The sequence below is a fragment of the Strix uralensis genome, chromosome 3 (assembly GCF_047716275.1).
Source record: "Strix uralensis isolate ZFMK-TIS-50842 chromosome 3, bStrUra1, whole genome shotgun sequence".
Taxonomy (NCBI): Eukaryota; Metazoa; Chordata; class Aves; order Strigiformes; family Strigidae; genus Strix; species Strix uralensis.
Window position 1 is genome coordinate 82396249 of NC_133974.1, and position 27922 is coordinate 82424170.

At 38.7% G+C, this 27922-nt stretch overlaps 1 protein-coding gene across 5 annotated transcripts in view; it reads right to left on the minus strand.

Moving 5' to 3' along the window:
• COG2 (component of oligomeric golgi complex 2) overlaps positions 1-27587 on the minus strand; it is a 32926-nt gene extending 5339 nt beyond the window's left edge. Inside the window, exons 1-16 of one of the 5 annotated variants that reach the window (XM_074863097.1) lie at positions 27399-27587; positions 26430-26591; positions 25587-25652; positions 24574-24654; positions 23837-23940; positions 22406-22514; positions 19438-19617; positions 16324-16448; positions 14903-15029; positions 11072-11211; positions 7881-7942; positions 6422-6573; positions 4848-5048; positions 3932-4004; positions 2554-2693; positions 119-258 (exon numbers count right to left, since the gene is read on the minus strand). In XM_074863097.1, coding sequence (XP_074719198.1) covers positions 119-258; positions 2554-2693; positions 3932-4004; positions 4848-5048; positions 6422-6573; positions 7881-7942; positions 11072-11211; positions 14903-15029; positions 16324-16448; positions 19438-19617; positions 22406-22514; positions 23837-23940; positions 24574-24654; positions 25587-25652; positions 26430-26591; positions 27399-27470 — 1934 coding nt within the window. In that variant the 5' untranslated portion in view covers positions 27471-27587. Of the gene's footprint in view, positions 1-118; positions 259-2553; positions 2697-3931; positions 4005-4847; positions 5049-6421; positions 6574-7880; positions 7943-11071; positions 11212-14902; positions 15030-16323; positions 16449-19437; positions 19618-22405; positions 22515-23836; positions 23941-24573; positions 24655-25586; positions 25653-26429; positions 26592-27398 lie in introns of all 5 variants that reach the window. The other 4 variants (XM_074863095.1, XM_074863100.1, XM_074863098.1 and 1 more) reach the window with 4 other exon arrangements.
• Positions 27588-27922: the final 335 nt, after the last annotated feature.

The following is a 27922-nucleotide window of genomic DNA, read 5'->3' on the forward strand; positions in this document are numbered from 1 at the left end:
TATTCTTCTTTTTGTTACAGTTGTTTTAATTCATAGTGTTTTGTTTTTTTCCTGTGCCCATTCAATGGACACTGGAGTTTTTAATTAATGCAAAGAATGTTCCACATGGTTCTCTTACTTTTGTGTGCTTTCAGACAGGGCACCTTCCAACCATTGATGAATCATGGGCTGCTTCAATGTATCTTTATATTCATTCTGCAGTCGGTAGAAGGACTTAAGAGCACTGTCAACATAAGGTGAAGCTTTAGTTGGCACCTCCTGGTAGATGACCGGGAAACAAGGTGGGGAAAAAGAAACAGTAATTTACTCACTGAAAGTATCAACACCAAATTCTAGCACATATATAAAATGCTAAGCCTGCACCTAAGCAAAGAGATACACACTCCATTCATGACAAACCAATGAAGAAGTCATCATAGATAGGAAAGACACCATCACAAAATCATTCAGTAGTGTTATACAATGTGATACAATATAGAACAAGGTTCAAAACGACCAAGGATTTTGAGAGATGCATGTGCCAGCCAGCCACTCCTAATACCAGGGCTTGATCCTGAATACACTTCCTGCTCATGCTGATTTCAGAGAAAGCTGATCAGACTCAGTGTCCACAACTGACTATTATATCTACTAATACCTACTATCTCATACTATACTTCACTAAACTGAAGACGTTGTTCCTTCTGTTCTTACACCATCCTGCTCCCCCAATATATTTTCCAGAAGAATGCTTTTGGGATAACTAATATCCCCTCACTATCTTCTCAGCTAGTTTTGGTTGCAGAATGCTTCATCTCTCCAGGAATGATCCACACATAGCTTGGGTGAACCTCATGCACTGCAAAGCAACAGAACGTATCCAGGGTACACAAAATCTGTCACCTGAAATACCTCATTAACGTCTTAGAGTTCAAAATCTTAGAACCTGGCCAAGCAAAAGGGCCTTTGCTCATCCAGTTCCTGCAAAGACTATCCTCATGCCAAATTCTGAATTCTGCTGAAAAATCAGTGTATAGTCAAAACAAAGTTGCCAGAACTTAACATGACTGTAATAATGTACCTTCTCTACCCAAGTTGTCTCCTGTTCGGGCTTCGCACCACATAAAGCCAGTTAGACTGCCAGCCAAGAGAGCAATGCAGTCACACTCATGGAGTACAGAGCTCAAGCTAGCAACTCGACTGACCTGAAAGTGGCTAGGTCCTATGTCTTTGTTTTGGCACAGTTAGCCCACCATCTGCTTAAATATCCCATGAACAGCAATGATGATGGCAGTCACTAAATCACTATGCAGAGTTCGCTTTCAGGTAACTGAGCTAAGCAGTGTAGCGTTGTGGGGTTTTTCACCCTCCTTGGACTTACATACTTTGTTTTACTCTTTCCTTAACTTTCAGTAAAAATATTCTGTGTTAAAGATGGAACAATCTAGTCACTACATAGATGAATTTATTAGCCTTGAGGTTGTTTCTTCTTTTTAAATACAATTTCTTATTAAGTATGTCCTTAAAACTAAGATAGTGAGAAACCCTAGTAATAAACTGAGGTAATAAACTACTCCCTTAGGAACAATTTCTCTTCCAGCTTACCCTAAATGTTTAGCACCCAAAGAAAATTTAATATCCTTGAAAGAAGTAGACTTAACAGCTCTAATTTCTTCCATGTAGCCATTGAAAAAGTACAGCATCGCTGGTGGCAGGACAGTTTCTTCATTATAGTCAGGAAAGTGCTTTTCATTTTGGTGAGCCAAGGCAACCCTCCCCCCACCCCTGACCAAAACCACCCCACAAACAAGTAGGAAGAGAGAGCAAGGAGAGAGGGGTGAATGGGAAAGAACTGTGGCCTTGCCCATCTCAGCCTGCCTTCTGTGTTCAAATTAGGCAAGGACGTAGTAGTCTGTGGTTCCCATTACTCAGATTTTTCTCTATTGCCTGAATGATATCAAGCTAACTACCAACACAACTGTGCAGACAGGCTGGCCAAGGCAAATCACAGTAGTATAACAAGCCAAGGTCAGACAATTGGTTTTGGTACCGTATTTCACCATTACTTTTTATTAGTTTCTCAACAGATTACTCTTTTTAGCCATTCTCATCTTGTTCTTACTGTGCAAGATACTTCTTGGATCAAATCCAAGCAGCTAGCTCACTGGGAAGAAGTTTCTTGCAATGGCAGGCAGAAGTATAATCTTCCCAAAAGAAGCGTGCCATTCAGCAACACTACCTCTTGTGGTATATGCTATGACATGAGGGAAACACATTTATTCTCATTAACCCTTTTCTTTTGCACATCAACAGTTCTACTCCTTGCCCTTCCTTCTATCTCAGGTCTATGCTCTCATCATTGTTACCCTAGCTAAAATTTTGAAAATACCATTTTTTTTTCCTTTGCAATGAGGTAAACAGTAAATCACTAAATTATGTCAAGGTATATAATAGTGCTCTTTACTATCAAGCAGATATGGACAGGCCTGAAGAACTCATAAATGTACTGACCGGTTAACATTCTTAGCACAGGCCTTTCTGAGATATATTTTTTCATCTGCAACCTGCACTGACCTTATTGGTTCTCCTATATAATCTTGGAACTTCCAGTGCACTCTTCAGGTAAGTGAAGGAGGACTCACTGAGATCTTGGATAATCCTATTATTCAAGGTAGGCACACAGGCAGATAAAGAAGTCTTCGAGTCTTCCAAGGCTCCTATTGAAGTAAAAATGCTAAAGTTTAAACTGAGCTACCCTGCCCAATCACAACAGAAATTTATGTGAATTCCCCCATCATCCCAATCTCACTCACTATCCTAGATGGCTGCTGGTGTTGAATCCAGGATGCTTATTAAATAAATACACACCAGCCATTTATGAAACATCACTGGTAACATCAACCATTCCTCAGGCAGAAAAACAGATGGAAGGAAGGAAAGAAAAAAAAGGGCTAAAGTAATATTCTCCAGGTTCACAGTTTTTTCAGTATTACCAATATAGCAAGGGACTTGACTCAAAAGGCTCCAACCTACCAAAGAATCCATGGTTGTGAAGTTCTTTTTCACAGTACCTAAATTCCCTGTGGAGTGACTGGAACATGCTCAACTGAAAATTGTGATTGACAACAGACCACCTACTGAGTGGGAGATGTGCACAGGCTCCTACCTCTCTTACGGACTTGGGCATCTACCAATAATCCTGATTTAGAGATTTGGGTATCTACCAATAATCCTGATTTAAGAGATTTAAATGGAATTCACAGTGCAGAACTTCTACCTATACTTGAAGACAGGGACTAGTTCACTCACCCAGCTACATGCCTGGCTTTAATTACTAAATTAAAATCAGACTCCAAGTTTCACAAAGAATGATCAGCTTAAAAAAAATACAAACTAGGAAAGAGAGGCTAAAATAATTTCTGTCCTCTGAAGTTAATGTATTTAACTATGAAACTGGTAACTCTCCTCCTTACATGATTCATCAGGCCAGAGAAAGAAAAATCTTTTTAGAAAAATATTTTAGTTTCAACTGGAAAATGGAAAGCCTCTCCTTCTTCCTCATTTCCTTTACAAGTAGGAGTTTAAAGATATGATATAAATCTTCTAGTCTAAGGCCCCCCACTTGCTGAAGAAGTACCCTAATAACTGGAAAAATGACAAGTTACTTCAAAACAAAACCAAAGCCACCCCAAAAACCACCCCACCCCCCCAACTCCAATGCACTTCTGACTCACTCAATTCTAAATCAAACATTTTCCAGACACAACATGTCTGTTCAAGATAGTTTCTATTTAACAATTATTTAAACCTAAAGCAAGCTTCATTAAGTAATAAAAACATTGTATTTTCAAATTTCTCATTACAAATAACATGTAAAAGCTGATTTTATTTGGTTGGCAGAGGGAATCTGCGAGAAAGGTGAAAGAGACTGAATTCAGCCTCTCAGCTTTACCTGCAATACAAGATACATTCCTGAAGCCAATCATTTCAAGTTTTGGTTTAATCATTTCTAAGATGTCAGGAATCTGAACAAAAAAACCAAGAAGAGATACAGTCATAATATTATGTTATAATGTTATAAATATATTTTAATTACTTTTTCTACATTCTGTAAGTTTCCAGTGCATCAAAAGATGCCTTCAATCTTTTCTGTATTTTTACTGCATTTATGGGAAACCAGTACTAGAAGAATACAATATTCATGGGAATTAAGGCCCATGCACTAAATCTGCTACCTTACTATTGTCCTCAGAGGAAATAATTTAAAGTTAACAAAATATTATCAACACAGATGCAACTTAGAACTTCACAAATTACAGAAATTTCAGCCTTATTGACCAATACTACACAGAAGTCATCCCTACTGGAAGAAAATTAATACCATACATCTCTTTTCAAAATTGTGGACCACTAGTAAAGTATAATCATGATGATAAAACTTTTTTCAACCTCAAAAACTAAATCCAGTAAACATTTAAAGGAGAATGTAATATTAAAGCTGAATATTGCACCACACTCCAAGCTGCAACAGAGATTTTACTAGCAAAGGTAAGACTCTAGCACAGTGACGCTTTGCACCAAAAATGAGCAGAAACATATTATTTTAGGGATTAATTCCGGCTGCTACTGAAAAAAAGAGTTTAAATACCTTAAGTGGTTTTTCTGTAATGTGCCATCCCAAATAAGCACAGAGTAGACCATTTATTTCAGGTGATATTTTCTATATTAGACTACACCAGTTTTAGCATTTAGAACAAAAAATAAATAGCTTTATGGTACATTATTTTAAACAGTTTAAAAAGATGCCAAACAATACTGGCACATAGATCAATGAAGACTCTTTTGTAAGTAAAATCACAAGCACAAACCTGATCCTGGAGTTTTTCCAGATCTGCAGCAACATATACCAGCTGAGTACTAGATACAGAAGGCAATGGCTGACCTTCTGGAGAAGACCCATTCCCTTGGTCCTCACTAGGGTTGAGGCTTACAGAAGATTCCTTTCTACCAACTGGCACAGATTTTTTGCTTTCCTTTGTATTCTCACTGGAAATGGGCCTTACAGAAACCTGAAACATCAAATTAAGATGTGAACCCTAGCAACAGTGAAAGTAGTTAAAGTCGGACAAACAGAAACAGTATATACAGGATTTGTAAATTCTCAGCAATAGAATGCCACACTTACAAGGGATATTAGCATTCCTAAATTCTGTCAAAAAAAGATATTTTTAAAACAGTTCTTGGTACACTATGGAGTTGGATCATTTGGAGCAAATTTGTCACTATAGTAGAGGGCAGTCCAGTCCCACAGCAATTTTCACCTGTGTGGTGTTCAAATGAACTATTGCACTGGAGGAATGTGCAAGACCAAAAATTTGATCATTATCTGCTTCGCAGAAACACAGTTTATTTTCATATGCTGGAATACAAAAATCATAACCATTGCTGTCAAACAACTCCTTCCTCCCACCTCCTCAAGCCCTCTGCTGTAAGGCACATGCTTCACTCAACCACTCTGTTTTAACTCTGGTACTTATCGGTACTTTTCATAAATCAATTTAACTGAGAGGACTGAGTCACTGAGTCTTAAGAAAAGGAAAAAGGGTGATCCTACTGATGCCTCTGACTACCTAAGGGGCACATATAGAAAAGATGGAATCAGACTTTTCCATGAGGTACAGTGACAGAGTGAGAGGCAATGGACATGGATTGTAGCAAGGGAAATTCTGATCAAAAACGTGGAAAAAGTGGTCAGTTATTGGATCAGGGTTCCCAAATTCAACCTGAAAAGACGGCACAACCTTATCTAAGCTGGCCCTATTTTGAGCAGGAATTGGGACCAGAGGGCCTTCAGAAGTCCCTTTCAATCCCAATTATTCTATCATGCTGTCTTTCTAGGACACAAGAAACAGGGAAACTTGTATGGCTGGGAGTGGGAAGTAGAAGACCAAAGCACAACTTCTCCTGCTCAGAAGCAAGGAATCATTGATATTGAGTCAGTTGCCCATGAAACTTTCAGTTTTACAGTCTCAGCACTGAGCAACTGATCTGGATTAATTTACCCCCCCCTTTTTTTTTTTTTTGCAGGGTTAGTTTTCACCTGGCTCAGTTTCACAACAAGTAAACACTCACACAGAACAAAACCAAAAGTTGTGACTACTTCTTTCAGTGACAGAGGCAGCCTTAAGCATACATGGAAATGCAGCTGTGGCAACCATCAGACAGAGGCAGCAACACTGATTATTTGTGGTTAATAACATATTTTGCAGTGATATTTTTTATAAAACAACTCATGAACTGGTTGAAAGTGTTCTTGTTAAAGAATGCTAAATTCAGGAAAAAAAAAAAAATCGCTTAAAGAGAGGTCACATACTTTGTTTCAAAAGGTCTCTTATTGATGGACATACCCAATCACCAAACCATAAGCATGCTGTTCTCTTACCTCACCAATGAACACAGAGTAGCGTGCCAAAATTTGCAGACTAAGTTTCCACAATCTGTGTGCTAATAATGGTAAAAACATTTGATCTGACCAGCACTTCAGAAGACTCATCCAGACCATGTGAGTGGCCAAAAGACAGTATGAGCTGCCAGCTAGAAACAATCAGACAACAAATGTCAAGTTCCTAAGCACATTTTTAAAAGATGTAAGATCAATGTAATTGCATTACCTGAGATTTTAAAAAAAAGTAAAAAAAAATTCTTCCAAAGAGACACAATCGCAAAGATAGCAAAGAGGATTTATTAAGCACTGTCTGAAACAAACTCTTAAAATATAAGCTCCTCACTGCTTTAGATTTCAAATTCCACTAAGTCTTGCTGCAGCTATGCACGCAAAAGCAACAAATGAGAATTTGCCTGCAACAAAGGCAGGAACAGCTTGGCCAAATAATCCACTTCAGGAGATAACATTTCCAGGATAATTTTTGCCTGTCTTATGAAGTAGTTATATTAGACATGCTTGCCAGCCATAACAGTAATGCTCCCTTAACACTAAACTACTGGTCCTGTCACAGTTATGTCTGAGATATGTGCTACAAGTATTTATTTAAAACACAGTGGGAATATCCAGATTTAAACCAAATACTTTTAAAGCAGTTCACGCACTAACATTTTACAGCATACAATTAGAGAGCTAAGGAATGTGTCTGCAAGTTCCAGGCAAACACCTTGAAGTAGGAGGATTTACGCATTCCATCTCCATTAGGATTTTCTTCTCCTTGCTCTCTTCCGATAGCATGTGTGTGCATATATGTGTGCGTGTATATATATATATATATATACACACACACACACATATGTAAGTGGCTCTTAGATGCCTTCTTCATAAGTATTTACTCTGTTAACTGAATTAAGTTTTTCTGATTGTAGTATACTTCTAATGAATATAACAGGTTTTCCCTTCCACTTTGGTCTTTCCTGTGCATACCTCCTCATCTGCTCATAAATCAATGTATATTTTTGGAGCAGACACCAACACTATAAACCACAGGAAGCTTGAATGCTGCCAACAGATAGCCATTTTCGCCTCTGCATGGCCCTACAACAATTAAGAAAAATATGCCCCAATAACACAGCATAGCCTTTTGGTTGTCATTCAGAGGATGCCAAATGCCAATTTAGCTCCTTCTTGCACTGAACATATTCCACAAATATGTTAATAGCTGCTGCCAAAAGGGGTGTTTTCAGTAAGTAAAGTGATCACTGAACAGTACTCTCATATTGCCTTCTCTATAAAAATGTATTATACTGTTTAATCAGTTCATCAGAAAACAGAAAGTTCATGTGAACCCACAGGATGCATGTTACTAAATACTCACTAGACAGACAGTAACCACTGCTACTTATACCACTGATTCCTTCACGATAGAGAAATTTTTTTTTTTGCAATAAAAGCTTACCTGGTGCTTCCTCTAGCGTATCTGAAAGTGCTTCTTCTAAGGCCCCTGCTATTTCTCTGAATCTGAGAGACAGAAAAGTTTTTAATATTACAATTCAACAATTGCTTAAATGGATGGCTAAACATTTTTTCCAATGTTTATTTCAATATTATTTCCATGTGCTATCAATGCACATACACAGATTTTAAACATGGGGTTATTTTTGTCCAACAAATTGGGATATAAACCAGACCAACATTGAAACACTTGAAAGAAAACCTTCGACATTTTACAGGCAAATACAAAGCTTACAGTTTGGGAATTATTAAAGTCATGGTTGCAAACATTATCAGAATGATAGCTCACAGAGCATCAAGTCTTCAGCTTTTTTGAGGAGTGAAGTTTTTTGTTTTGTTACTGTTTTTAAACTAAAAGTGAACACATTGTCTCATACTCGGTTTAGCTGACCTTCAGATATGTCATGTGACACTGGAGGCTTCACCTTTCTACTTGTTAGTTAATGAACAGTGGCATAAGGTTCTGCAAACAATTCTGTACCTGATAAAAATCAATAGTTCCTCACAGGATACCTTGACCCCTGTTTTTAAAAATTCACCCTTCGCAAAAGTAAAAAAAAAAAAATCCCACCTCTCCAATTTTTTAGGTATAACAGCAAAGTTAATATTAAAACCTTTGATACTTTTCTGTATTTAAAACATATTGGATAAACAACATAGCATTTCCCTCATCTAAAAACTGTCAAGCAAGAGTTGCAGAAAATTCTTCTTTCACCAGGTTTTCCCTCTAAATACCAAAACAAAGTTGTCATTTTAAGTTCCGCTATAGAAAGCTCTACTGTCACTGGTTTCCCCTTTCTTGCTTTTATGTGCATCATAGTAACTCTGTAACCCTATCAAACTTACTAATTATGAACCTGTAGGGCTCCTCTTAAAGCCTCTCAACTGCCATTTCCAGATCAGAACAGGGGCCCACCTAGATCTTCTTGTTCAAACTCCTAATGGACTAGATGTTGTTTAGCAGCTAAACAAATCTTAGAAATAGTTGTTAAATCGCTTCAAAACTTCATTCCTGCTTATGCACCACTTCCACCAACAGAGCAGTGCGTTTAAGTCTTATGGTGAAAAGGATTAGAGAATGGAATTAGATTTTTACCAATGACAGAATTTTTGCTGAATGTTTCTTACATATGAAAAAAATTTCCCCACTACAGTTCCACAATCAGTTGTACTGACGTAACTGAAGGAATGGTAGGGGAAAGAATTACAGGGGCTGTTTGTGCCAGCACTGCTACAGAAGAAATGCCTGTACACCCATCTGTTCCTCAAAGGATCGTTTGTAAAGGCTTTAGTGAGGGCTGATTGTTCTGGGTAATTTCTGTGATTGAAAAAAGGAAAAAACCCAACAATCTTAACTATAAATGCCATAGTGTGAGAAAATACTTCAATAAAAATCCTGTATGACTTAAGGATATTAACATACATCAAAGAAAACGCTTCCCTGATACATATAATGAACATCTTGCATTATTTTCACAGTTGTGCACTAAAGAATTCATGGGCACTTCTGAAAATTATCAGATTATTCCAATATATAGGAATAACATGGTGAAAGATGAACTAGCTGCTGTTATCCAAACATTTACTGAAATAGTGCACTATTTAGATTTACAGTAATCTTGGATTAAAGGAAAATGATTTTTTAAAAAGTTTTTTTATCAGTCAGAGCTCAAAATACCCAATGGGAAAGAACATTTTTGAACAGAAAGAATATGTTGAAGCTCCCTTTCAATTTTATGAGCAAGAGTATCAAAGTTTCATCAAGTGGTCACTTACTAGAAAAGCTGCACTTTCAAACAAAAGGGGCAGACTCACAGACCTATTAATGATATACATCTGTTAAAAAGTTCATAAAGGCTACAGTTCCATGGACACTTTTAGTCTATGCACTCAGCACTGCTACTTTAGTGAGTACTCCTGCCCTTTCCCTTGGGCCAGTGCAAATATTTGTACAGTTAAGTGGTTTGGAGAAATTGATTGGAGTTGAACATCAGCCTTTCTCTGCCCAGGGTAACAGATCTTCATATCAATTCACTACACAGCTGCAGGAACAGATGTGCAAGCAAAAAACCAAACCAGGATGTCAGAGGCTGGGGTTTTTGTTTTACAAAACACAACGAACCAGCAAAACACTAAGACCCTGCTCCCAGCCCCATGCTCCTGTCACTTTTCTTACATTAGCTATAGCATTCATAAGATTCCTGGATGGAATTTTTCAGCAGCAATGTAGATTTATCCTGTATCAAAGAAACTGTACGTACGTGGCTATGGTTGTACTGTTATTGTCAGTTATAGAACCATGCAATAAGAAAAGGCCACTGAAGTGATCCAGGTTAAAAATAAACATCAGACTTCATCAACAGTTCTCTTTCTTGCTTGGAGGCTTATGTGTAGACTACACTTTCTAAAAGTATGGTTTTACGTTCTGTTTTGTTCATTAAAATTCTAGAATTACTAGAATTAAAACAGGTCTTTCTTGGGTCTTTCTGCTTTCTTCTAGCTGCAAGATCTGTAAAAGGTAATACTACAGGTACATCAGACCTGCTGGAAAAGTAAGCTAAAACTTACTACTTAGCTCCTCAGGAAAAGGGAATAGTAGGGCAATCTTTGGGAAGGCAACACTATAAGACCGAGCACTATACAGAGTGCATCCTGTGAGATAAAAAGGATGTCAGAAACATGGCTACATATGGAAAAGCTACAAGTTGTCAAGTCCTTTAATTCTGTATTTCTAAAAAGAAAGGCTTCTTTCCTCACAGTGAGTATTCCTCTGGATTTGTACTAGTAGCATCCTTCAACATACAGTTCAGTTCCAGGGACACTGGAGAACAAGAATTTGAAACACGATTTCAAGACTCATCTAGATCTGTTCCTGAAAGTCTTACGAGTAGCATATCAAATTCAGTGCAACAACACCACAGTACATATTGAAGAGTAGCTGGCTGTGATTTTGCTACATCGGAAAGATGTATAAAACAGTCACTTGTCTTAGTAATTAAATTCTTATTTTGACTTCTATTATGACTTGTTGACAAGTGAAACTTTGAACAATGAGGAGGTCTGACCCTAAGCCAGCTCATCTTGCTGTGACTGAACTCTGCTTTTGAAAGAGTGAACAAAAAAATGCATACTAACCTTATTTGAAAATACACAGGCAAGTTCCATTTGTTGTTAAAGCTGTGGTAAGAGGGATGAGATCTTAACCGTTTCACACTGGCCTGGGAGCCACACTGTCTTTCAAATTTCCGTACAAAATCCATACTAGTAGTGTACTTCTGCAGAAAAAAAATGAGCATTTTGATCACGCACAGGGTCTCAGCAAACAAGGAAGCCCACCACCCATTCAGCAGAACTCTTGTATCATGCTACAGTTAAGCTCAAGGTTCAGAATGGGCTGAATAACCTAATCATACAAGGCTAAAATCCTGGATTGCAATGAAACCAAAACTAAATAGCTAGTTAAGTGTTACTCTACCATAGGAAAACCTATTTCAGGACACTTCTAAAAAGCATAGGATTGTCCAAGTACCCTGAACAAGCAGAACTGATCTGAGAGATGCATCAGTGTTTCTAACCTAAGTCACTGGGGTGGAACAACAGTGCTGCACAGTACTCAGAACAGAGTCAGCTGCAGGAGATAAAGGTATACAACAGAAGTAATCAGGAACAAAACCCAGGAGTACATATAAACAAACACACACAAGAATGAAAGCATGACTTTTTTCTGTTATACAGGACCTGTATCATAGGAATTTCTAGAACTATTTCCCTAAAAATATTTTGCAAATACCAAATATTTGCAGAACTTCAAACAATTTCAGATAAAGTAACTTTATCCAGTGTATACTTCTAATAAGATGTTTACAAATAGTATTAAATTAGTTGCAAGCAAAGAGAAATTACATTAATCCTCAAAGGCACTGTGGGCTTACTCTCAACAGTAACTTATTAACACCCTGAAAATAATGAAGTAATAAATTAAATCATACACAAAGCAGAAAAGCAAACACTCGAGCAAAAACCAGAAGCAAAATAGTGCATTAATGTTATTTCACACAAAACAGACCTTGCCAACAAAACACAAAGGTTATGTAATTCAATTTAAAAATCAAAATACAGCTAAAGTTAAAATCTACCTCTGTGCAATGAAAAACAGTTTGGCTTATGTGCAAGTTTATTCTATTAAAAAAAATAGAAAACAGCCATACCCATCATACATGCTCATTAAGCCACTGCTGAATTAATGAAATAAGCCTGACTGAATCTCTCAGTGCTTCTGACTTCATTTTAGGAAGAGCAGCAGCAGGGCTGTGGCAACAAGGCTTTTACCACAATCCAGAGCACTACATGAGTGATGTGATTTTGCCTCCTACGAAGCAGTAAAACATTCTCAGAAGACCCTGAGTTGCTGCTTACAGGTTCTGCTCTCAGAAACTCCTGCAACCACAGGACACGCACTGCCACGGGCATACTTGTGTTGTGTATCTCAATAAATTTGTAACTTTCTGTTAAAGGTATAACGACAGCATATTTTTCTTGTGACGCTGCAGTTTCAGTATGTCAAGACAGTATTCTGGAAATTGTACACAAAAGCTTTTAGGCAACTACTCTTCTCCCGGCACGGCTGTATTTGTAACACAATGGAACCGTAAAAGGTATGGGATTTAAATCCAGAGTGAATGACAGATTAGTGCTCTTTCCGGCCTCCTTTCTTAGACAGTAAACCCAGCACTGTAAAAAGGCAAACAAGCCTTTAATGCTCCGCTACCTTAAGTATTTTTAGTCAGAAATATAAACCAAACACTCTGAAAAGACATATCACTTTCAAAATAGAAGACAACCCAAGAGACATTTATCTAGTTCTTGATAACATTATATCCAAGAGAGGGAATGAACTGCAAGATTGATACCCATTTCAGCTTCTAGGATTGGATTGTTGACTGCACAAAGTTATCCAAGAGAAGCTAAAGTGGGAAACAAAACAGCAATTTTCAAACAGAGGAATCTAAATTTAAACAATCTCAAGTGAAAGTTTAGGGATAAAAGTAGCATTCTTTTCAAATACATGTAAATCTACAAATCTGACTCAGAAATAAGGGCACGACAACCTGAAACAATTAAAAAAAACCCTCCACCTCTGCATGAGTAAATAGTTAAACATACACACTTAACACTGCCAGTCTGATTTTTACAGGATTTGAAAAAAAAAAATTTTTTCCATTCCCCTCCTCTACATCTACAAACCTTCTAACAGATAATACTGCATATTCAAACTTTTCAGCATTAAACCTATACATGTATACATATGCAAACAAACCTGGAGAAAAAGACTTCTGCATTTCTATCAACCTAGGAAACAGAGATAGAAGATCACTGTCTAAAATCTGTTGCATTACTTGGATTATCAGCAGTGCAGAAGCAATTTTAAAGGGTTTTCCTCCCTCCTCTTAATTCAGAACTATTAGGCTTAGACATAACAGCATTTTTACACTTGGCATTTCAGGTGCCAAGGCATCAACTTCTTACTGATTTTTAGATAAAATATTTTAATGATTTAGACTCTGAGTCACTTAAGTAGTCAAAAGCAGTGTGGAAAGTACTTTAGACTTACTACATGATTTACCTGAGGGTCATGGAGGGGGTGTCTGGTTTTTATAGTAGTTTTGTTTCAAAATAAACAATGTCAGTGTTGGTCAGCTTAATATAAGATGACAGCCTTTTAAAAATAAGTAATTTAAACCAGCAAACCCAGCTCTTCTGAAGATAAAATACATTCTGGTATAAACCAAGAATGATGACAAATGACAAAAGCCCAGCATAGCTCACAATTTGCAGTATGCAGAACATTATGTAAAAGCTTGAAGAGTGACTGAAATTTTATGGAAAACTAAATATTCTCACCAGGGCGGGGTGAGAATAGTGACCCTATAGTGTCATCTGCATGGCACTACCACAACTTTCTTTAACATCCATTTCATTTGCTTCTGATTCAGAGCCAGCCCTGCAAACATTCACTGTCATACCTGTCTGCCTTCAATTATTCAATGTATCTGTATGAAAGAGATCTTAAATTCCAAGAAAAATGTATTTAGTAAAAACAGTTTTAGATGAACACAGGAAGAATCGTTTGCCTTAGAAACCTCCACCAGCAATCTAACATTTCCCTAAATCATCTGTCCTGACCTGCCAACTATGCCTTCCTTCAGACAATTTATCACTGCCTGCCATCTCCATCTTGAAAATAAAAGGTTTCACAGTAATCATAAGTCAAGGTGCAAGGAAAAAAAAAAATCCAAATATTTCAGCAATCATGGTTAAATACAGACAGACAGGACATGAAGAAAAGCAGAAAGCTCGTATTTTCTCCTTGTGACATACTAATAAAGTACCGTCAGAGCCAATCTTCATACTAGACCAAGAAATCTGCTTCAGCTGTAAAAGATGATCTTTTAGAGACAGAGCAGCACTGCCAATGATGAAAATACAAGGGTGATGAGTACTTTAAATTCATTTTATAAGGTAAGCTTGCTTCATAATTGGTTGCAATACCAGGGAAAAGACTTTTTTCATGTTCTAAACCTTATCACACTGCCTCCATGTATTTCTGTTTCTTTTAGTTGACTTGTATTTCTAATCACAACATAATCTGCAGCACGGAAAGAGAGCAAAAGCTCTTCACAAGCAAGTGAAACAAAGAATTTTTTTAACCTTCCCATAGTGTAAAGCAAATGCACATGACTAAATGGCTTCCGATAATTTCTGTATGAGCTTTCCTGAGAAACCTGAGGGGAGAATTAATTTCTGTGAAACTTAAATCAAGTGATTTGAGATAACCTCCTCTTTCAAGCCATGCAACAACATGGATTTACAGAAAAGCAGCAGGGAAAAAAAAGCTAGAGAACATGACTCATTCAATTCTTGTGTATGTCAAAGGAATCACAAATGGAAAAAATTAAAATGAATTACCTCATGAAACACGTCTGGGTTTCCAGGGTTAAACAGTGATGGCAATTTCTCTTCTAAACCATGTACTATTTCTGGCCACACTGAATTCACTAAGAAATCATATCCAGGAACAGTATCTGCTTTTTCACTGAAATAAAATTGTAATTATTCCATGGTTATATTTTACCACCAGGCTATTTGGAGGTGGGGATGACTAAAAAGACACGTACTGCATTAGACAAAATGTAATTAAGTTTTTTTACACAGGTATGCTGATTCTCTTAAACTAGTCTTCCTCTGAGGTTTCTTATCTGATCCCACAGTCTCATCAAATGCAAGGTATTTTTTATAACTCTCAAAGTGTTTCAAAATTTTAGCAGTTACGTATTTTGCAAGTGTGTTCTGGAAAATGAGTACATTTCAGCTGAGAACTTCTATTCTTACTTGCGTAATTCAAGTTTTAACAGCTCCAAACTTCAAAGAGGTACCAAATAGGAGTAATGTCACTAATCCAATGAAAAGGAGAACTTTTTCATAATTGTTCCAAGTTGTATTTGTACATGATATTGTGCTTCGAAGCAAAAGATTAAAAGCTACCTTGATTATGAAAATTTATAAATTGAAAGAAGAGATACAAGCATTTAATTCCAGTTCAGTACACCACGCTACAAAGTAGAAACATTCCATTATTAAGAAGAAAGATTAAAACTTGCTGAGGAATTAAAAGAATTTAAATGTTAGTAAAACTTAGGAGTCATAAAAAGCTCAGCAATGGATGACTAATTAGAATAGTAATTCTGCAGTCCCTAGGGGCTACATCCGTAGTTCTGCTAATTACAGCAGGCTACTATATTAACCAGCCTGCAAAGAGATGAATAAATGGATACAATTCAGTAGACCTGAATTATTTAAACTTCAAAACAGGCAATTTAATTGCATGAGGAATTAAGCACTTTTGGAGAAGACACTGGAAGCACAAATCAATTAAACCTGTAGTTCCAGTATACGCAATAACTCAGTCAAACCTCTGGGGATCATCCCCACTTCTCTGATGTGCACTAACAACCCAGTAACATTTGAACTTACATTTTTTAATAGCTTTATTATGCCCTTCTCCTTGAGTGAAGTGTACAATCGTATTTCATGGATTTAAAAAAACCAAAGTATCTGACACATTGTATTATGAACAGTACTCTATTCTACTAGTGAAATACAGGATTCTCTTTCCCTCCTCTGAAGGTCTTGGCCACAGCACTGAGAGTTTGTTCACTGTTTTGTTTTGAAAAACACAGACATGAGAGAGAACTCAAACTTGACTATAAATCTTCAGGAAAGGCCAGATAAGTCGTTTGCACATGGAAACTACTTATGCAAAGCGTTTCAAAAGTATATGATACTTGCTGTAACTTTAGTCCAACTGAAAGAAGCCCCAAGATATTTACCTCGAAATAGCTCCCCCCGTTACTTCACGCAAGAGACGGCAGTGATGAGGAACAAACTCCAGCAGTCTATTGTACATAGCCTGAAGGCCATTAGGATGAGATTGAACGTACTGTTCCACGATCACCTGCCAGAAAGAGTTCATCATTAAATGTCAGAAAAGTGAATATAAAATACAGTAATGCAAGACTCACAGTCTGCTCACTCAAAACTCCTAACACTATAACCCCAAATACTGGGATAGTCAGTTTATTACTTTTTTATATTAGAGTTTTCAAGCGTAACTTGCCAGCTTTAATTACTACTTCCTTCAATGCAGCACTCTAACTGGCAAGACTGGCCCCAAAAATGGGAATGAGCTCCTTCATTTTAAATGTTAGCCATGGTGTCTGGCTCCCCACTGCCTGCACACATCACTGTCACCTGAAGCAGTCTGTGAAGTTGAACAGGTGACTGGCAAAAGCTAATCAAACCTCAGAATAAAGTAAAAAATTTCTTCTAAATTTAGAGGTTGTTGGTCCAATCCCAAATGCAGGTAAGACAATAGCCAAGAATCTTCTGTGACAATGCTAAGTCTTTAACGCAGCTAGTAAAGCAGTTTGATGAGACAGTCCCTCATATTCAGTGAAAAGGGATAATCTCTGGCATAAAGAAAAGACAGACAGTAGTTGGAAAATACAGAATAAGAACAATAGCTTATATGTCTTGATATTCTTCCACCTGTCTGAACACTTTTGCCTCTTGCTACATAAACAAGTGGAACAGTGCAGAAGTGGAGAAAGAGTAGATAGGGAGAAAACTTGAGAGGGGAACACCACCTGTGCCCCACCGCAGCAGTTGCTACATTAGCAAGCACCCAAAGGAAGTTTGCCCTTAAGAGGAAACTTCACCACCTTTCAACTCCCCCTCCCATACAAAAGCCAGGACCTGGCTTTGCTTTGTAAATCTGTATGAATACAAAGTAAAGTTTTCCTTCCCAACAGCAGAAAAGGAACATCTTACTGACAATGACATACAGCTCAGGTGTTATCAGACATCCTATTCTTTCACAAGGAAGGGAAAGGTAACAATTCTATCTCTTGGCTGCTGAAGACATTACTGAGTGAAAAAAAGGTAATTTCTTTTCCCTATCTTGATTTAGCAGAACAACTACTTCAGCAAAAGTTATACAGATTAACTCTTCACCTGCCTTGGTTTGGAACACCGTGGCAAACAGCCACTAAACTTAAAAAGGAAGCAAATACCTTAAGGTCACTTCTGCATTTACGTTCAGAAAGGCACATCAGTGTAAGAAAAATCAACTGCATTAATGCCTACAGAAACATATTCAATACTTTTAGAAACAACGTTCACATTGCTTTTATGGGTCTTAATAAAAATGTTAATTCTATACTATAAGAAGTCTCATTTCTTTGTAAAATATCAGTAGAGAATGAACTGTTTTAAATATTGTGAAAGCAGAAAAGAGTACCTCACATCATAACATGCTTCTCACAGTTTACTGAGCACAGAGAAGATTATTAAATATTATAATATAAATAGATCTTCCCCCAGCAAAGATACATCAATAACATAACTTGGGACTCAAAGCCACTGAAACATGCTATGAATTACAGAGGCAATGATGAGGGGAAGATCTATTCTGCCTTCTCTTAACACGCCCAAATTCAAGCAAGTGTATATTTGCAATCACCAAGGCAGCTCTTCTACTTTACAGTTTTTCCTTCCCACAGGAGCAGGAAAATTAATCCTGCTGAAAGATTTGTAATGCTAGCTTTAGAACAGCTTTACAGCCCTGGTGCTGGCCCAGTTTAACAACTTCTTTAAGGACAGTGAATTTAATGCATTTATGAAATACTCTGACAACCTAGTAAAAGCCAGGGAAACTTCCTGCAACAGGGCAGTCAGTTAGCACTAGTAACTACATTGCAAACGGGCAGTGATTCAGATCTCAGTAGGGAACAAATAACCTCTGAAATTATATGGGATTGTTACCTGACCTGGACATAATTCCCAACACACTGATGAAAACACTCAAAAGAATTCTTGGTATTATAGCAACATCACTTCAACACACTCATTAAAAACTTAGCAAACCTGTATTATCAAGTCATTTCAAACTCAGACTATCAAATATCTTAAAATTAATTTTTAGATTTTTACTCGAAGCTTGAAACCAGAGTTACCAGAGTATAACTGTAGGCCCTTAAAAATGTTTTTAGTGCAGGTATGCTGACATACAAGAAAAATCGAACACAGCTGACTGACTCGGTGACTCTTACACTATTGTGGCAGGTTACTGTCTGAGAGGTTTTTTTGGAGGAATTACACTATCATCAACCACAACAAGAAGAAAAGCAGTAGTGTAGACAGGTCACCAACTGTTCAGGCCAGAAAAAATGGTAAGAACAACCAGTGCTACATGAAGGTGAGGAACAAGTTTCACAGTCAGGAGAATGAGAAGTCCCCTAATTTCAGAAAATTCAATCAGTACTTTGTGATTTGTGCAACTTGGTATTGTAAACTGACGACCTACTAAAATCAGTTTCTCATGAGCTGAGAAACTGGCCATCTGACACGATTTTCCCACCAGACAACAGCAAATGCTTCACTAACAAACCCTTGTTCCTGCTCTTGCTAATGCTCCAGTACAGCTGGGAACTGCAGAAACTGCTTCTCCATACAATGAGAAGGACATTGCACTAAGAACTATTTTTGCTGCCTTTGCCTGGTACTGAGCCAGCCATGGGGAAATGCAAACCCTAGATCTGATCCAATTCCCACAGATGCACCCTGATCCAGAATAAATAGGATTTTACTCATCATGTTCTTGGTTTAAGGTTTGTTTTTCGGATTCCTTGCCTCAAGAAAAATGTAGATAAGAAAAAGAATCCCAACTGGATATAACCTGAAATTGGTGACAGGCAGATAAAGAATTCCTCCACCATTTTTCTTAAATAACAACAACAAACAAACTGACATTGTGCTGGGGCTCAGTTCTCCTGCTCTCTCCACAAAGGCATTTTGAAGCTGCTAACAAAAGCCAGAGGTTAACAGGAAAAATAAGCATGTTTGCAAATCAATTAATTTTCTTAGGACTCTTGATTTTATCTTACCTCATCTATGTAAGGTTTTACAAGCACTTGACCAACTAATGCTTCTGCATCTCGTGTTTTGTCAATTGTTGCATAAGTGCGAAGACAATGACGTATTATGTCAACATCTGAAGTCTGAAGGCCTTCCAAGAGCAGCCCTTCCAGAGACTGCTGCAACATAGCTGTTATTCCAGCTATACGCTGTGAAGAGAAACAAAATATAGTAATAAAATCCAAAAGCAAAGCTTTGCTTTACATCATTGCTGAAGTAAATTCTTCCAGAAATACCTAGCTCAGCTTTCCATTTTCATTTGAAAGGTGCACAAGTTTTGACAACTGTCAGCATTAAATGAACACTAACACAAGCTTAATGGATTACAGATGCTATTTAACACCGTATTTATTATAATAAGGTTAAAAGGCAATTATTTTCCTCTATATGTTGTAATTTATGTGGTAACTTATTTAAGGTCCCCTTTATTCTGAAGAAGTAGGTCAATAATTGTTCCTTGTTCACCTGAACCACTATGTGTGGTAATACACAAAAGCTTTGCAGTAAGTCACCAGGGGTAACAACCATGGCATTAATCCCTCACTGTCAAAACCCAAAATGACAGTGTGTTCTCAGCAACACTTGTCAAATTACTGCAAACCAAAGACATTGAGTGACACTGCCAAAAAAAATGACATGTCATTAGACTCCTGGCTTCTGCCAAACAGCTGCTTCAGTCAACATATATTCTCCCTTTTGCTAACAATTTTTCCCTGATCTCCTCCTACATCTCTTGCACTAGATCCAACTCATTGCCACACTACCTGCACATATACACCTGGCCCAAGATGGTCCCTTAAAACTCTGTATTTGAAGCAAGTTCAGAAATACATTAATGTAGTCCCAGTTGAACTACCAATTTAACCAGTCAAATTTCTTCTCTGCCCTTCTGCATGCTGTATTGTGTCCATCCATCCTAAAATGATTACATAGAATCTATTCTGAACAGCCAAAGTCAGCACCCCAACTGCTGACTAGTCATGAAACCTACAATCTGATGACCCTTAGCAACAACAGGTACAGGACAGAAGTCCTGGCAAGCATCATTAAGGAAGCCACACAACAAAGTAACAAAGGTTCTCCCATCATGACTACTTACTCTGTTGCTCACACTTACTCCTGTTATTATGCATGTTTGATAACTCAGTGGCCAAAACAGTCTTGTAAACTGTCCATGAATCAACATGGTGCCATGGAAGTCTTGAGCTGAAACACATGTATATTTTGCCAATAGGCATACACATAGTGAAAAACGGGCTATGAACTACCTCACTAGCTCAAAAGCCATCAAGGATGACAGCTCCATGCTTATCAGCTTAAAGAATTGGCCCGTCTCCATATTCATAATCACAGAATCATCTAGGTTGGAAAAGACCTGGAAGATCACCTAGTCCAATCATTAACCTAACATTAACAGTTCCCAACTACACCATATCCCTAAGCGATATGTCAACCCAACTCTTAAACACCTCCAGGGATGGGGACTCCACCACCTCCCTGGGCAGCCCATTCCAATGCCGAACAACCCGTTCTGTAAAGAAATGCTTCCTAATATCTAGTCTAAACCTTCCCTGGCGCAACTTGAGGCTATTCCCTCTTGTCCTATCGCTTATTACTTGGTTAAAGAGACTCATCCCCAGCTCTCTGCAACCTCCCTTCAGGTAGTTGTAGAGAGCGATGATTTCTCCCCTCAGCCTCCTCTTCTCCAGACTAAACAACCCCAGTTCCCTCAGCCGCTCCTCGTACGACATGTGCTCCAGACCCTTCATCAGCTTCATTGCCCTTCTCTGGACACACTCGAGGAATTCAATGTCCTTTTTGTAGTGAGGGGCCCAAAACTGAACACAGTAATCGAGGTGCGGCCTCACCAGTGCCGAGTACAGGGGTAAGATCACTTCCCTGTCCCTGCTGGCCACGCTATTTCTGATGCAAGCCAGGATACCAGGATACCATTCTATCTACCTTTAAGCACCAGTCTTTGTTTGTGCCCTCTCTCCAATGAATGGACAGAAGAAAAAACCCCACCAAAACATCAATTCATCTTTTACAGTAGATAGTTCTTACAAACAGGGTATTAGGGAGATTAGTATACCAGACTGAATAGCCAGTGAGGCAACAAATTTCACCAGAAGACAAACTTGAATATGCTCAAACCAGTCACTCTGTAGGCACAATCCATTTATATTCTGGTCTGTATGCTGCAGCTAACAAAACCAACATAAATCTCTAGAACTAGGCCTCAATATCAGTAAGCAGATAAAATGCAAGTTACATTAGGCTGACAAAAATGTCTGTGTATTTCCTACTCTTAGTCTAAGTAATTTATCCCAAAGAAGTTAGCAAACGAAGCATAAACCCTCAGAAGCAGCAATACTTCTAGACAACTGACAAAAACAACCTCTTGAAGCCCGCTTTCCCCCATCCTGGGTTCAGGTGGGATAGAGTTAATTTTCACAAGAACCTAGGAGGGGGCACAGCCAGGATAGTCGACCTAAACTAGCCAAGGGGATATTTGACGCCATATGGCATCACACTCAGTATGGAACTGGGGGAGCTGGCCAAGGAGGGATCGTGGCTTGGGAAGGGCTGAACGTCGGGTTCTGGGTGGCGAGCAACTGCACTGTGCATCACTCATTTTATATATTCTGTTATTATTGTTATTATTGTTCCTTCTCTCCTTGTGTTGTCCTATTAAACTGTCCTTATCTCAACCCATGACATTTTACCTTTTTCTTCCGTTTCTCCTCCCCATCCTACTGGGGGCAGGGGAAGGAGCATGTGAGCGGTCATGTGGTGCTTTGTTGCTGGCTGGGCTTACACCATGACACCCCCATAAATTAATTCAGTAAAACTCTGCCAAAACAGGCATCTGTCTTCCAATTATATTGGTTTTCCTTGATCCTACAAGTGATAAGCTGGGTATCATGCAATACTTACTGGTCTCACTTTGTCCAAAAGGGGCATTCCTTTGCTTTGTACTGCATGAAATTGTAGTTGATTAAATTCTGTGGCAATTCTCTCTAAAACCTGTCCAGTTAAAAGTGGACTAGAAAAGAGATGATACAAAATGAGAACACACAGTCAGATCCTTTCAAATCAACTCACTTTCATCTGCAGCAGATAGCTAATGCTCTCTCCCAATTTTTATGGTTTAATCTAAATATTTGGAATTCTGATAGGTACTACTACAATTACTGCAATCATGCAATAATAATCTGGAACAGACTACACGATTAGAGTTGTTTTGGAGCTACTAGCATATGAAGTGGGTGAAGCAGAAGCTGAGAGGAACATAAGATCTTGCCTCAGCAGTATGAAGCACTGTTTTCTATACAGCAGTAGTTCATTGTCACATGAAAAGCCAGTCTTACAGAGCTCAGAAACTGCAGTAAGTGCTCTTCACCATCCAGATTTGTTTCTTGTTTCCCCTTTCTGTCATGTGGTAAAACTAATGACAGCTATATCTAGAGAAAAATTCCTACCCTTCTCAGGTCTACAATCACAATAATTAGCCAAATTTTCAGCCACTCAAGTACAATCTTGCTTCCAAACAGAAATATGCAAAGTGCCTCACCCTGACTAAAAACATCTTCATATGCTTTGTCCCTCTAAGTATCAACTTATTCTTCTGTCTACTTCCCCCAACTCACTACCATGTGATCCAGCATGCTAAACTGAAGAGACAGTCTCATGTTCAAACAGGTTGAAAAAATTGCCTTTTTCCTCCAGCTTAAGTTGTGCTTGCATCCCAGTCAACTATTTCAAGCACATGGCTGGTACCTCAGTTCCAAAACTGGCTGAAAGACATCGTCCATCCCTCAGCAAACGCAAAGGGAGAAGACATTTTCCATCAATTTGTTAAAAAACAAAACTTGGGAGTCTGAGAGGAATTTGTCACAAACCCTCCTTGTACCAGAAGCATGACATGTGTGGCTTGCCTGCCTTTGACTATTCTTGCAGCAGTCCTTTCAGTTATATATAATCAGGGAAAATAAGAAAAGCTATTTCTCATTTTACTTCCAAATGATATTGGACTAAACTATACTATAGAGAGTATTCTAGACATGACAGGATTAGTGACTTCCAAGAAAAAAAAAATAATAAAATGACTGCATGCAAACTTCAAAAAGCATGTTTACTGAAAGCACTACAAGTAATTCAGAACTTTGGAGGCTCAGTTACATATTCTGCGAATAACCAGTTTGCTGAAGACTAAAACTGAGAAAATACTAAAATAAGTCACTTATTCCATCAGAGTTACATTTCTAAAGATATATTCTAATGCTTGTAAATTCATCTACAACAATACCATGAAATTAAGTTAGTCCCATCAGTTACGAACAAAATTGAAAGTTACAGATTTTTTACCTGTTTCCTTCTAATGAGGACAATTCTTTAGTGCCTTGGGAATGTAAAATCTTCTCAATTTTCTCAACAGACTGAATAACATGAATAAGTCTCAGGACACACATCTGTAATTAAAGAAAGATTTTTTTCACGTCTGACCCCAATCCCAATTTACATTACCTAATGACCCTGAAGATATTTTGGATGTTTTTTTAGCTTTTTGTTTGGGTTTTTTTTGCTGGTGGAAGTTTTCTCCCTCCATCTTAATACTTGAGTCATGTCTGAGTTGGAGTATTGCTCACGTAAGTCCATAAAACCCCACACACAATGTTTGGCATGGATGTAGGACAGCTGTTCTTATCCATGCTTTTCTTCCAAGTTAAGTACAAAAACAAATATTAGTGTGTGTCTCCCCATATAAAAATTAAACTGTTATATTTCAATTACATTCATAATAAGCAAGTTTATATATTATTACAAACAGAAACAAGAGTAACTGTAATTTTTAAAAATCCAACAAAATCAAACATACATGTTTTTGGCAAGTAAAGTAAAATAAAGATTTATGATCAACTAGACACTGTGAAAAATGAAGTCTGTCGAACAAAATGTCAGTAATTATTTTTACAAGTATAAAATCCTGCCAGTGTGCATCTAGACAGCCTAGAACTTTTAAAATTTCATTTTCTCTGGGTTAATGTCAAAACCAAAGCCATCCCAAGGAGGATCTTTTCAAGGTGATAATTTATTTGTTGTACCTTTTTTCTTCTAATATCTTCTTGTTTAGTCATCCGGTCATCTACCGCCTGAATTCCCTCACTGACACATGATTTAAGACTCTGTGAGAGAGAAAGTCAGTATGTGAAGCTGGCTTTCCACTTAAGGTTTAAAAAATCCTTAACTCAAAAATCTAAACTAAAACCAGGAGACAGATTAATAAGAATACAGGACTAATAAAAGCTACAGTACAACTGCCCTCTAAGTGAAAAAAGCCAGAAATAAGACTAAATAACTGAAAGTACAACCTGCTCCTTAAGTACTGCCACCACAAGTATCATTATTTTGATCAGAAGTGCTCTTTCAGTACCTTACAGAGAACAAACCACCGTTCACTCAGAAACAGGCAATAAAACCAATACAATTTTATGTCTTGAAACTGAAGTTATAAATCAGATTTAAGTAGCAGTTTTCACATAATAAGTATTTCTCCATGCTAACTGAACCTATTTTCTGTTTTGGACATCAAGGCTGTGATATTTTGAAGGCACATTTATGCAGCAAACATCCCTGTGAACTGGCTACCAAGATGGCCAAAAATTGCCCTTTGCAAAATACCAAGTCACTGTGGAAGAGCCAGAATAAGACCCACCTTCAAGAGGGTGATCTTTTATGCTTGGACCACAGGACTGAGAAAAAAAAAGTCCTTAATGGGACTGCATTGCATATAAGTTATTTACTATCATCTTTAACTTACTCAAATATTGAAACAGTTTCAATATTTCACCATAAACTTGTCTTGCAAGAGTCCATTCATTTATCATGTTTAAGGAATCCTTTAGCTCTTGGTTGAAAGGCACTATAGAAAATGTAAATTTACTACTACTACAGCTGCTTGAAAACAAAATGCCTCTCCTCCTACCACTCTAAGTCATCATTTTTCAAAGAGAAGTTTATTATAATAATTATTAATATGAGTAAAAGTCATTCTGTACATAATATAAAAGTGAGCTGAAGTTTACCAAGTTGTGTATAATGATTGTTTAGAGCATACCATAACTTCTTCCCTTAACTGTCCCAAGGGTACTGAAAGCTGATTAAGAGCCTTGTCCATGCCAACCTAAAGAAATTACCATAAAAACATTTATGACTCTTTAGGTAAATTCATATGTGAATTACTGACAACGTCTATCATTTTACAGATATTAAAAGAGAACCGAGAAAAGATACTTCCCTTCATAGCCTCCAGTTTTAAACACAATGCATAAATGTTACCTCAAATTCAGGCATAAAGGTATCAGACTGCTTGTCACACAAAGCGAAAAATTAAAGAAAATTTCAACCTATGGAAATTTTTCTTCCCATAAAAATGTTAAAACTCAGTCTTTGAACCTGGATAAATTGGAGTGAAAGAGCAGGAGACACAGTGGACAAGACATTTTAATATGAAAATTATTACAATTTTCAGTCAAGTAGGTTGGGGGGTTTTTTATGATATATTGACTGTATAGGAAATTTAAAGAGTCCTAAAAGAATCCTTCAGAATGGCCTTATTTGTATCATTGTTATTCTATTTTAATGATTTATTTCCTTCAATTTTAAACTACTGGCAGTTTGAAAAAAAGTCTGCCTTGAGTCTGACTTCCTAACGAATCGGTATTTCAAGACAAAAAGCATACATCAAAAGCATTTATTACAGGCCAACAGCAATTCTGTACAGTAACTAAGTTCTACAGAAACGGTCTTTCAGTTTCTCTCTGTGTAAGGGGTCACGGTTTAAGATGTCTTAAATCTTAACAATGCCAAAATACAAGCCATATACTTTTCATATGAAAAATAAAAATCCCACTAAACCACATTAAGTCTGAACTACACAGTACAACTTAGTAACACTTACTAGATTTGTTGAGAGATTAACAAAATCTGCATAGTCCTTATTTATGAGTTCTACCATAGCAGTTTTAAGGAGTTTGTAATAGAGCTCCAGATCCTCTCTGAGCTCTTCCAACTGCACACGTTTCCTGCAGTCTGATACAAAGTGATCAACATCAAAATCTGGCTGAAAATGAAACAGGAAAGAGAAGGATGTAAGTAAAAAGTTCAAACCAGGAACACACCCTTCCCCACGCCCAAAATAAAGTATTCCATATGCCAGTGAGTTGAGCAAACTAAGGCTACTTAACAGAGTAGTTTCTAATGTTCCAAAGTCTTGGTCTTCAATCTCAAAAGCACACAGTGTCTTGAGTCAGAGTACCTAAAAGACTAGCTCTCCAAAATACAGGGATTTATATTCCCTGTATACAGTTTAAAAAGCCCAACCAAGCAAAAGTCGAAATACAGTATTAAGAACTACTTTAAGCTCTCCAAGCAATGCGGCCTGAAAGCTGGTTATCAGTCTATCGGCAACTTGGCTTCAAAGCACGCCGAGCAGGATTTGGAGGGGGGACACCTCGGGCCTGCCCTAGGTGAGCTGCAGCACTTGGCCCCGGCCGGGTCAGGGCCACTCGGATCACCCGGTTGCAAACCTGTCGGTTTCTCTCTCCTGGGGCGGGCCTCCCCCGCCGCCCAGACTCCGCGTCAGTCTCGCCAGACCCAGACGCAACCCCTGCTTGGGTGCAACCGCGGGGTGCAAGCCGCCTGGCTTTACGAACGGCCCAGATACCCCTTTCAGTGACACACTCAGCGCTTCGCCGGAGACCTCAGCCCGGGGAAAACCCAGCGGCGGCGCTGACGATTCCGACCAAGGCTCCGGGCCCTCTCACCCCCCGGGAACCTGCCACCCCTCTCCTCAGGAGGCCCCCCCCGGGGCACCCCCAGGCCCACAGCGCCCTTCCGCAGCCCGCCTGCCTCGGCGGCCTCCACCCACCTTCATGAACTCGTCCTTGTCAAAACAGAGGTTCTCGGGGCCCCGCGGCAGATTCATCTTCTTCGCCTCCATGACCGGCGGTCCCGGCCCGGCAGACTCAAGGCAGCGGCAGCACCCGCCGCTGCCACAGCAACGCCTCCTCCGCCAGCTCGGCACCGGCGGGGCAGGCCGGGGCCTGCGCCCAGAGAGGCGCAGCGGCCGCCCGCCTCCGCGGCAGCGCCCCCTGGAGGGCTCCGAGAGGCCCTGCAGGCAGCACTGGGCGGGGCGGGGTAGGGCGGGGCCGCAGGGATCTCAAAATGGCGGGTCGAGGCGGTGTGTGAGTGCTGGGGTGTGGGGCACGGGCCTTTAAAGCTGGCCTACGCAGCCTCTTCCCAGGATGTCCTCGGGTTCCTGCTACCCTGTGAAGTTAGAGGAGATGGGCTGGGCTGGGCTGCTGAAGTAGGTGCCTGGTGCCCCACGGTGAGCCCCCAGCATGTAAAATTGCAGGGTCCAGCTGTCAGGGCCCATGGTACAAGTCATGGAGA